Source organism: Gracilinanus agilis, chromosome 6 (genome assembly GCF_016433145.1).
Source record: "Gracilinanus agilis isolate LMUSP501 chromosome 6, AgileGrace, whole genome shotgun sequence".
NCBI lineage: Eukaryota > Metazoa > Chordata > Mammalia > Didelphimorphia > Didelphidae > Gracilinanus > Gracilinanus agilis.
The window spans coordinates 132,742,418-132,754,187 of NC_058135.1; the positions used below are offsets into that span (position 1 = coordinate 132,742,418).

General features: G+C 40.4%; 1 protein-coding gene across 2 annotated transcripts in view; it reads left to right on the forward strand.

The window, feature by feature from the left end:
* Positions 1-11,770, forward strand: part of TBC1D9 (TBC1 domain family member 9) — a 122,610-nt gene that overhangs the window by 37,636 nt on the left and 73,204 nt on the right. For both annotated transcript variants that reach the window (XM_044680005.1, XM_044680007.1), the window contains exon 2: positions 7,719-7,829. In XM_044680005.1, the coding sequence (XP_044535940.1) occupies positions 7,719-7,829 (111 nt within the window). The remainder of the gene's footprint in view (positions 1-7,718; positions 7,830-11,770) is intronic.

Here is an 11,770-nt window from a genome sequence, read left to right on the forward strand (position 1 = left end):
CTAATCTAAAATTCCCTGGGACAATTTTCTCTCTAGTGCAGTGCTCTGCCATGGATATTGATTGGCTATAGGATCATTGCTGTCTGCCCAGGATTCTTGACTTATTTATTAGCCATGGTTTTCTCTAGTGGTTTAGTGGGTTAGCATTTTTTATCCTGAAGGGTCTCAGAAGTCCTGCTTAACTGATGGTTTCATTGAGCTCTTCCAGTACCTGGTAGTTTTGGGTTTGTTTGTTTTTTAACCCTTACCTTTTGCCTTGGAATGGATACTAAATACCATTTCCAAATCAAAAAGGCAGTAAGGGCTAGGCAAGTGAGCTAAGTGACTTGTCCAGGATCATAAAGTCAAGACATGTCTGAGGCCAGGACCTCCCGTCTCTAGGTCTGGTTCTCAATCCACTTGACTCACCTAACTGTCCTATGTACCTGGTAGTTTTTAGAGAATTTATTCCCTTCTTAATTTTCTTGGATTAGTTTGTGTGGATTTCTTCTTTGATTCTGTCACATTTTACCTTAAATTTTTTTTTTCATACTTGTTATTTCTCAGTAAGATCATAAGCTTCATGAGGGCAGGGACTTTGTTCTTTTTTCTGTCTTTGTTGATGTTCCGGCCCTGGCCCATAATACTCTTGATAAGTGTTTTTTATGTATGAATTTTAAAGCATTCATACCTTACAACTTTGTGAGAGCAGATACAGCAGGGGCCATGTCATACATCTCAAGACCTAGGATGGATGGCTAAAACTGTGTGTGTGTGTGTGTGTGTGTGTGTGTGTGTGTGTGTGTGTACAGCTGCTTGTGCCTGGGCATTCTGGCTCTTGGAAGCTCCCTCTCCCTCAAAAAACAAAAACAAAAACCTTTAAAAAGTGAAAGTAAAATAAAGTGAAAGCAGAGGGATTGTGACTCTGGGAAGAACCTCTAAGTGGTGTTTAACACCCAGGCTTAATGCCTGGGTGTTAAACACAGGGTTTTAGAGATAAGGGAGCCTTCCTGTATTTTTATTCACATTTGACATTTAAAGATTCTGAGACTAGGTGGCAGCTGGGTAGCTCAGTGGATTGAGAGCCAGGCCTAGAGATGGGAGGTCCTAGGTTCAAATCTGACCTCAGACACTTCCCTGGGCAAGTCACTTAACCCCCTTTCTTTACCACTCTTCTGCCTTGGAGCCAATACACAGTATTGATTCCAAGATGGAAGGAAAGGGTTTTAAAAAACAATAATAAAATTTAAAAAAATAAAGATTCTGCGGCTGAAAATGATTAAGTGACTTGTTGAAGGACATGGGGCTATAATAAGGGGCAGAATTAAGAGGAAGCCTGTGATCTTGGCACTTCATCATGCTGCCACAACATTTATATACATAGAAGAGTGAAATTATAATACCGGTGTTAAAGGTATTTATGAGGTTAATTTTCCATGAAGATCACTTCTGATAAATTGATGCAAGAAGGTCACCCTGTGTGCTAGAAAATTTTGCCAGCAGATTATAAACTCCCATTAGGCTATAACCTCCTTGAGGGCAGAAGCTGTTTTTGTGTTTTTGTCTTTATACCTCCAATGCCTAGCAAAATGCCTGGCGTGTAGTAAGGACTAAATATATGCTCACTGATCAACTAGAGCTTCTCCTGTGGAAAAGTAATATTGGATTGGGATATTTTTAAAGAAATGGCTCCCCCTTTGGCCCTCTAGAACAGTGTGATTTTAAAAACTACAAAAGCCACCTCTCCCCCAGGCTATGAAAAGGGGTTGAGTCCTCCTTTCTTTTGTCTAGATGTAAAAATTGGTAGGTGGAGACCTGTTCCTTTTTTGTATAAACTAGGAATTGGTTAAGTGATGAAATCAACCTGGCAACTGCCAAGCTGGAAAAAGGCAACTGTATGGCAGGGAGGAAGAGGGCCTCTTGGGGTCCTCCTGAGACCCACCTCTGCCTGTGATAAAGTGGTAAGAGAGGAGTCTCTAAGGTCACTCCCTGGATAACTGCACTCCAATCAGAGATGTCCTGGAAAGGGAGGGACTAAGTGATGACTTCTGAAGGGATATTGGCTCACAGGACTGGAAGTCACCCACTTTTTTTGGCTAGCTTAGTGCTTCTAACTGCTGATTTTGCTCTCACTTGGGCCTGTGCTCTCTCCCTGTCTCTCTGCCTCTCTCTTTGTCTGTCTCTCTCTGTTTCTGTCTCTGTCTCTCTGTCTCTGTCTCTGTCTCTCTCTCCCTCCCCCTCCGTCTCTCTCCTCCCACCCCCCTAGCTCTCCCTGCCTCAATTTATGTGATTTCTACTTAGACTGCGAGGGAGTCCATTGGCTAGTTAGATTTTCTTCAATGGCAGATTCATAAATTGATATTTTGAAACTAAAAATACAGCCACCAGAGAATTTCATTCATTATACTCCCAACCTATAGAATGGACTCAAGGATAGTCCTGGGGATAGACTAAGTCTGTTGTCCAATGATCAGCTCAACAAACTCTGGAGAGGCTCATTACCAATAGGTTAGCCAGTAGAGGATTTCTTGCCATGACAATCCATAAAACTAAGAACCTTTTCAAATGACACTTAGACTTCTGAAACCTTCTAATTTCTTGTTGACACTGGCAAAGTGGCATCATGGTAGGGCAACAAGGATACTGAGGACGAGTAGAGTGGGGAGTAAAGACCAACTGGTATGAAGCAGAAGGCTTCCTATCTCCTTTCTCTGGGTCTAAATAGAGGAAAGGACAAATAATCCAGGAATGTGGTTGAGGCTTTTTAGTGTTGTCTCTATTTTTATATGGCTATAATATTGAATGTGAAAGGCCACAGATAGAGAGCCAGCACTCTGACACTCAGTTTGACTCTGGGCTGGTCCCTTAATGTCATGGGCCCCCCCACCCCCCAGCTCTCCTACCCTGCAACTTTCCAAGATCCTGAATTGCATAGGAGGTGCTATTTTGCATTGTTTCCTCCCAGGGAGTGCCCTATACTAAGAAAATCATACATTGGAAGGAGGGGAGGAAGCCATTGCTCTTTTTAGTCATTTAGCCTCCAGTCCTACAAGTCTCTCTTGTAGTTCTCCAAATTCCTCATTTGTCATTCAATTAAGCCGGCTGCTTGTTTTACAAAACTGGGAATTAAACCATAGCCTGCTCTGTGTTTGGTTTTGTCTGTCCTGGCCAAGGGGAAAACAGAGATAAAAACAAATTAGTTCTTGCCCACTTTGAGTTCCCGTTTTTTTTCTTGGTGGGTGGGGAGGATGTGAAAAAGATGGGTTCATTGTTTAAATAGATAAGTATAAAATATAAATGTAAAAGTGGCTTTGACCAGGCAGTGGGGGGAAATACTAACAACTAGGGGGATAGGAATAGCATTTCTTAGAGCTGGGTACAAACTGAGTCTTGAAAGGACCTGGGAATTCCAATGGGTCATCATTGGAGGGCATACATTCTAGGCTTGTGAAAGATGGAGTTCAAGGCTTCTTGGGCAGGGGAGGGTCATAAACTTATGCTCTAGAAATATCACAAGTTACAACACTAACATTCCATTACATCTCTACACCATGCTATAATCAACCATTCTTGATAATTGGGCACATATTTTATTTTCAATTTTCATGATCACAGATAGTGCTATGAATACTTTTGGACATATTGATCTTTTTGTTTTCAGTAATGGCATTGAGGTTATAGTCTTAAAAGTGAGACCTCTGGATCATTGGTTATGAATATATTAATAACTTTTCTTCCATAACTCCAAATTCTAAGACCTTAAAATGACTGACAACAGAGGAATAACTTGCCCACAGCCACACAGTTTTCGAGACGTCAGGAATTGGGATTTAACCCAGGTCCTCTGACTCTAACCTAAAACTTATGGGTCCACCACATTCTCTCATTTCAGATTTTTTTTTAAATTTATTTATATAATTAATTTAGAATATTTTCCCATGGTTACATGATTCATATTCTTTCCCTCCCTTCCTCTCTCCCCCCTCCCATAGCCAAAGAGAAATTCCACTGGGTTTTACATGTATCACTGATCAAAACCTATTTCCATATTATTAATATTTGCAATAGAGTGATTGTTTAGAGCATTGATTCCCAAAGTGGGTGCTACCGCCCCCTGGTGGGTGCTGCAGATATCCAGGGAGGTGGTGATGGACACACTTTTTTTTTTTTTTTTTTTGTATTACATTCTATTCTGAGTTCAATAAATAGTTTCATAATTTCCAGGGGGCGCTAAGTAATATTTATTTCTGGAAAGGGGGCAGTAGGCCAAAAAAGTTTGGGAACCACTGATTTAGAGTCTACATCCACAATCATATCCCCATCAACCCATGTGTTCAAGTGGTTGTTTTTCTTCTGTGTTTCTACTCCCACAATTCTTTGTCTGGATGTGGATAGCATTCTTCTCATAAGTCCCTCAGAATTGTTCTGGATCTTGCATTACTGCTAGGAGAGAAGTCCATTTCGTTCGATTGTGCCACAGTGTATCAGTCTCTGTGTACAATGTTCTCCTGGTTCTGTTCCTTTCACTCTGCATCAGTTCTTGGAGGTCCTTCCAGTTCACATCTCATTTCAGATTATTGAATTATCATCCTGATAACAATCAGTCTCATATCAGTTAAGTGTGAGACTGTCACATCCTTTGGTCTGAGCCTCTTTCCTTACCTGTAAAGTGAAAGTGCTGGACTAAACCACCTCTGAAGTCCCTTCCAATAATAACATTTTGTGACTCTGTGGAGGTATTAGGATTATGCATGTCTTCATGTATTTGGCTGCACAAGCCAATTCTTATGAGAGGCCAAAGCAGACCAAGGAGAGGTCTTTTCTGCCTGAGGATGCCTTTTCTGACAGTCAGCTTTGGTGCAGCCATCATTGGCTGTTCCATGGCTGACTCACGTCATATTTCAATGTCTCTAAAAAAAAAATAATGATAGTTATTTGTGAGGATAAGCTAGTGAAAATGATTTGCGAAATAGAACATTACTATAAAAGGACCAAGCCATAAAATAAAACAGAAGTTCTTATGAGTGATATCTCTCATAATAATGGCTCAAGGATGCTTTTTAAGGTTTACAGAGAACCTTCCTTACAACAGTACTGGGAATTGTGAGGTTATGCAAGTGTTATCCCCCCCATACAGAGGAGCTCAGAGGTGAAAGGACTTGCCCAAAGTCAGAACACTAATCAAAGACAGAACAGGTGTTAGTTCTGCCATTTTCCAGCCCTAAATTCATCCATCTTAGCTGGTAAGAAGCTTAGAGATTATCTAGTTCAAGAGTTCTTAACCCTTTTTGTGTTGTGGACCCCTTTGGCAGTCTAAAGGTTATGGATCCTTTTTCAGAAGGCTTTTTAAAAAATATGTTTCACATTCATTAAAAAAACTACCTCACTTTTCATCTTAAAATTAATGCTGTGTAGTAGTTGCAATGCAGAAGAGCAGTTTTAAAGGCGAGGCAATTAAGTGATTTGCCTGGGGTCACACAGCTAGGAGGCCAAATTTGAACCCAGGTTCTCCTGGTTCCAGGCCTGGCTTTCTATCTACTGAGCCACTTTAAACTCCCCCTCTTTCACATTCATTTAAAAATGTTTTTAGTTGCATATTTATCTCCTTCCAACCCCTCCACCACCCATTGAAAAGGTAAGCAGTATGATATCCATTGTACAGGAGAAGGCATGCATAATATTTCTATATTATCTATGTTGGAAAAACAAGAAAAGTAAAGTGAAAAAGATGTCCTTCAATACACACACAGAGTTCATCAGTTGTCTCTCTGGAGGTGGGTAGCATTTTTCCTCATGGGTCTTTGGGACTGTCTTGGATCACTGTCTTGATCAGAGAGCTCAGTCTTTTAGAGTTGATCACTGTTACAGTAGTGCTGCTAACATGTCCAGTGTTTTCCTGGTTCTGCTCACTTCTCGTTATATCAGTTCTTATATCTTCTCAGAATGTTTTAAAATGCATAAAATAAAACACATAGGATCATAAAGGGGAATCTCTCTATATAATTAATTTTTTATTATTAATATTCCAAATGTTTACAGATCCAAACAAAACCAGCATTTCCATAGATAAAGAAAAAAGAGACTAATGAAATTACAAATCTATGTTTATTTCATTTTTTATTTGTCATGCAGTTCACACTTCCATATTGGCCATTGTTGTAAGAGTACACTCATATAGAACCAAGACTCCAAAATAAAACACTGATGGGAAGGGCGACTCGAGCAATTCTTTCTCTGGAGGTAGATAGCATTCTCTGTTATAAGTCTTTCAGGATTGTCCCAGATCATTGCATTATTTGCTTTTCTTTATATCTACATAATAGATCCCAACCATCCCCCACCCATCCCACATCACAAAGAATATTGTTAGGGAGACTCTCATGTTCATATAAATTAAGTCTTTCATGTTTTATCTTTCTGCTCACTTTCTGGAAGTAATATTCTCAGTTTATTCTTCCAGTATTAATTCTATAGCTGTGTATTATATTCTTCTGGTTCTACCTATTTCACTGTTCATTATATAGTTCTTCCCAGATTAAAAAAAAATAATAATTTTGTTCATTGTTTCTTGCAGCACAGTAGTATTCCATCACAATCATATACCACTATGTGTTTGGGCATCCCTTCAGTTTCCCATTTTTTTGCCACCACAAAAAGAGCTGCTATAAATATTTTGGAATATATGGGTTCTTTTCCTCTTTCCCTCATCTTCTTGGGAAACAGACCCAGCAATGCTGTTGCTGGGTTTAAGAGTTTACACAGTTTCATAACAGTCTGGGGGTTATTCCAAATTCCAAATCTCCAAAACAATCGGGTCAGATTGATCAATTATATTGAAAGACAATGATTCCATTTTTTAAAAATTCATGAGCTCTGGGTTAAGGACTCTCGATCTAGTCCAATGTCATCATTTTCATAAGACAACGAGGTCCAGGCTTGTGAAACAACTTGACTGACATCAGACAAGTTGTAAGCATCAGAGATAGAACTTTTAAAAAAAAAGTGTCTTATGGCCAACAGTCTTTCCAATATCAGTACCAAGGTAAACTTCCCGTTTTAGTTTGCTAAATTTGTCTGCCAAATGAATGTTGGCTTCCACAGATAACATGCAGCTAAGCCCTTGGCAGCCACCCTGCTATTCTTTTTTTTATTTTATTAAACCCTTACCTTCTATCTTAGAATGGATCAATATTAAGCATCAATTCTAAGGCAAAAGAGATGTAAAGGCGAGGCAGTTGGGGTTAAGTGACTTGCCCAGAGTCACACAGCTAGGAAGTATCTGAGACAAGTTTTGAACCCACCTCCTCCTGACTCCAGACTTGGTGCTCTATTTATTCACTGTTCTATTCCACTGTACTATTTTTAACGTTGTTTCACCAGAAGATACTTCTACATATATAAAAGCTTGTGTTTCCATAGCACCAGAAGGTTTATAAATTGTTTTCCTCTAAACAACCCTGTACAGTGGGTATTGTATTCCCATTATATAGATTAAGACAATAAAGGTTCAAAGAAGAGAGGAGATTTACTCCAAATCACAGAACCAGTCAGTGGCAGCATAGAGACTCTGGGGGATATTTTCTTGTTCCAGATCCATAGTCTATCCCTTATAGCAGATTTTCTGCCAAAAAAAAAAAAAAAAAAAAAAGTTACTTTCCTGAAGTCCCCCTGTGAACGCTGAAGGAAGCCATCGGGGTCAGGGTCTGTGGATTTGCTCATAGGTGTTTCCTCTTTTGCAGGTCTCCTGGTGGGGACTCTTGATGTCGTCCTGGACTCCAGTGCAAGAGTTGCCCCTTACCGCATCCTCTACCAGACCCCAGACTCATTGGTATACTGGACCATTGCTTGTGGTGAGTAATAATTTTCCAATTTCCATGCTAAGAAAGAAAAAAACCTAATTCTTGGTATCATAACGTAACATAGCTTTGTCTGTTGAATATACTCACTGAGAAAGGCATTTATTTTATAGAAGATTTAGATTTAGGCTCTAGAACTGGCAAGAGGGATCTTAGAAATGATGGCCAAGTCCCTCACTTGATAGTTGAAGAAACTGCCACCGAGAAAGGAGAGCTTATCACCCCAAACCTCACAAGTAGCAAGAGATTCAAAACAAGGAGTCCTGATTTGAATCCAGGTACTTGATCCCAAATACAGGTATCCCTTCCACATTGTGGGAAGTCAGGGGTGCCCCACAATCTGGAAAAATCTGCATAAATTACTGTTAGCCTTCCCAGCATACCAGAGGAGGTCTGGATTTTGTCTCTTTCTTTTATGGGGTTTTTACTGTACCTTATTATAAATTTTGGGTTAGATATGCATTTCTGAGTTTCTAATCTTTTGCTGTGTTGTCGGCTGGCCTTTGCTTGTCGTCTGCAACTTTGGCAAAACTCCCCCCAAATTCCCATTTAATTTCTTATGCTGACCTGCACGATATATCAAAATTATATGCAGAAAGTCACGCTATAGAAGGGTAATTGAAGAGTGTTCCTTGGGAGCTAAAGCAGTGATCAGAGAACAGAATCTTTCATTATATGGTGCTGAACAGTGTCACTGATCCTGGACTTCTCAGAGCAGGAACTTGGGATCAAAAGTAGATAAAGAGGGGCAGCTGGGTAGCTCAGTGGATTGAGAGCCAGGCCCAGAGACAGAAGGTCCTGGGTTCAAATCTGGCCTCAGACACTTCCCAGCTGTGTGACCCTGGGCAAGTCACTTGACCCCCATTGTCCACCCTTACCACTCTTCCACCTATGAGCCAATACACAGAAGTTAAGGGTTTAAAAAAAAACAAAAAACAAACAAAAAAAAGTAGATAAAGAAATGCCTTTTCATCAGTTGTTTAGTATCTAGCTTTTAGAGTGACCATAGTGGAAAGCAGACAGACAGGTGCTGACTTTGGATGTTCACAGTAGCATTGTATTGAATGGTTCCTGTTTCATTATGGGCCATTCCATAAATTAGATGGCAGCCACAACAGCCTTCACCTTCCTCCATTCTTGGAATTTGTTCTCTTATTCCCTCCGCCTCTTAGAATCCTTCGTTTTCATCAAAGCTCAGCTCATGCTCCTTAGTCTACACTGGCAATTCTTAATCTTTTTTCTCTCATAGATCCATCCCTTTGGCTGTCTGAAATTTATGGCCTCCTTTGTGGAATAGTGGTTTTAAATGTATAAAATTTCTAGGTTTGCAAAGGAAACCAATTATACTGAAATATTATTAGCAAATATTTTTTAAAATGTTTGTGGACTTTCAGTTAAGAATCTCCATTCTGTAGGAAATGTTGCTTGATCTTCCCAATGGCTAGGCACTTCCTCCTGCTAATGAAACTTGTATTTATTTTGTGTATATATATTTTGTATATACCTATATACCCACATGTCCCATGGCCAAAACAGAATTCAGTATATTTTCCCTCAAAACACACTCCTTCTCCAAGCTCCTCTTTTTCTTTTGTGGTTTCCACCAAGTCCAAGTCATCCTAGGTTCCTTCCCAATCATTTCTCAAATCCTAATGATTTTCCTTCAGAAATATAAGACAGCAGAGTAGCAGCATGGTGAATAGAGCTGGACCTGGAGTCAGAAATGCCCAAGTCTAAATCTGGCCTTAGATATTTAATAGCTGTGTGACCCTGGGCAAGTCACTTACCTTTTGTCTGCCTCAGTTTCCTCAGCTATAAAATGGAAACAACAATGGTGCCTACTGTCCAGGGTTATTGGAGGATAAAATGAGATTTGTGAAGTACCTTATAGACCTTAAAGAGCTATAAATAAATGCTTGTTGCTAATATTATTAATTATATTATCACTTGTGTTCCCCTTTCCTTCTCTCCACTCATTAAGTCCACCATGGTTTAGGTCTTCCTTACTTCTCACGTGGACTATTGTAATAGTCTCCCTATCAGAGGTGGTTAGGTGGCTCAGTGGATTAAGATTCAGGTCTGGAGATAGGAGATTCTGGGTTCAAATTTGGCCTCAGACACTTCCTAGCTGTGTGACCCTGGGCAAGTCACTCAACCCCCATTGCCTAGCCCTTACTGCTCTTCTGCCTTGGAACCAATATCTAGTATTGATTCTAAGGCGGAAGGTCAGTGTTAAGTCTCTCAGTTATTTTTGTTGCTTCCAGTCTGGCCCCTTTACAATTTATCCTCTGCACCAAATTGATATTTTTAAAAGTCAAGTCTGACCTCATCGTTCCTCTTCTCAGATAAAGTTAGTGGATCATCATTGCCTCTCAGATACCATTCAGACTCCTCAGCTGCCTGCATCCTACAATCTGTCTCTCATCTAGCTTTTCCAGTCTCTTTTAAAAGAATAATAATCGTCAAGGACCAGTTTATCTTGTTAACTCTTTTGCTTACGCAGTTTTCCATCTTCTCTGCCTTTTTGCCCAGGCTCTGTCTCACATGCACTTTTTCCTCACCTCTACCTCTTAGGACGTCCTCCTTCAAGCACAGCTTAGGAATCATCCTCTCCATGAAGTCTTTCTTGATTTCCCCCCCTTCAGTGTCTGGCAGCTAGGTGACTCAGCACTGGACTAGAGTCAGGAAGATCTGAGTCCAGATAGAACTTCAGACCCACTAACTGTGCGACTCTGGGCAAATTATTTCACCTCTGGGTTACCTTAATTCCTTGGCCAAGGAAATGGCAAAATACTCCAGCATCTTTGCTAAGAAAACCCCGTGGGCAGCATCAGGGTGCTATGTATGGCCCACGGCATCACAGGGTCAGATGGGACTGAACAACAACCTCCATATATTAATGCTTCCTTTTATAATTACTTTCTTACTTTGAATATATTTTCTGTTTATTTATTAATGTCTTCACTCTCCCTTTCAATAATGTATACCAGATGGCAAGAACTATTCTCTTTTTTTGGCTGTTGAATACCTACCTAGCACAGGTCCTTTTTACACAAAGGGAAATCAGGAAAGCTTTGTGGCATGGAATTTTTGGCATTTTCTAATGATTCATTTACTTTTTAGAGTTAAAGAAGGCTAGGAGAAAAGCTCTGAAAGGAGAAAAGCAATCATGAGGGCATTTTGAGGAACTGAGGCAATCTCCAATCAAGTCAGAAATGGAATTCCCAAAGGGGACACACTCTGCCCTGGTACTTTCCCTGGAGAGCATTCAGGATTCTTGGACAATACTGTGAAACCTGTGGATGCCCATCAATAAGAAGTGAATGCAGGAGCTGCTAGAGGTGGAGGACTTAGTGGGAGGGGAGGAAGGGTGAGTGAAGTTTTAGGTCTGCGGCCAGGAGCTGGGAGTAGGAGTCACATTTAGTTGACACTGGCAATTGAGGTTAGTGCTAGAGTAAGCATTCGAGCCAGCAGGGAAAGAAATGATAGAAAGAAAATGAAATAACCTTTGAGAGCAGGCACCCGCTGGAGCCCGGCCAAGATCAATAAGGTGAAAATTTTCCTATTTCCCCCCATTTAACCTGTCACCTTCTCTAACCACAGAGCAACTTCTGTGAATTCTAAGTTTTATGGCCTCTCTGCAGCCAGCCCCTCATCAGACCTCTTCCTGTCCTTTATTATGGTTCAATACATGCTTCTCCCCTCTTCCTGTTAGAGATCCAGTGAGCAGGTTTTTGTTGCAATCAGTCATACTGCTCTCTTCAGCTTTTCTCTCTCCTTCCTTCCCTCCTTTCTCTTTCTTTCCTTTTCTCTCTTTCTCTCTTTCTTTCTTCCTCTTTCTCTTTCCCTCCTTCTTTCTTTCCCTCCCTTCTCTCTTTCTCTCTTCTTTCTTCCTTTCTCTCTTCTTTCTTCCTTTCTTTCTTCCTTTCTTCCTT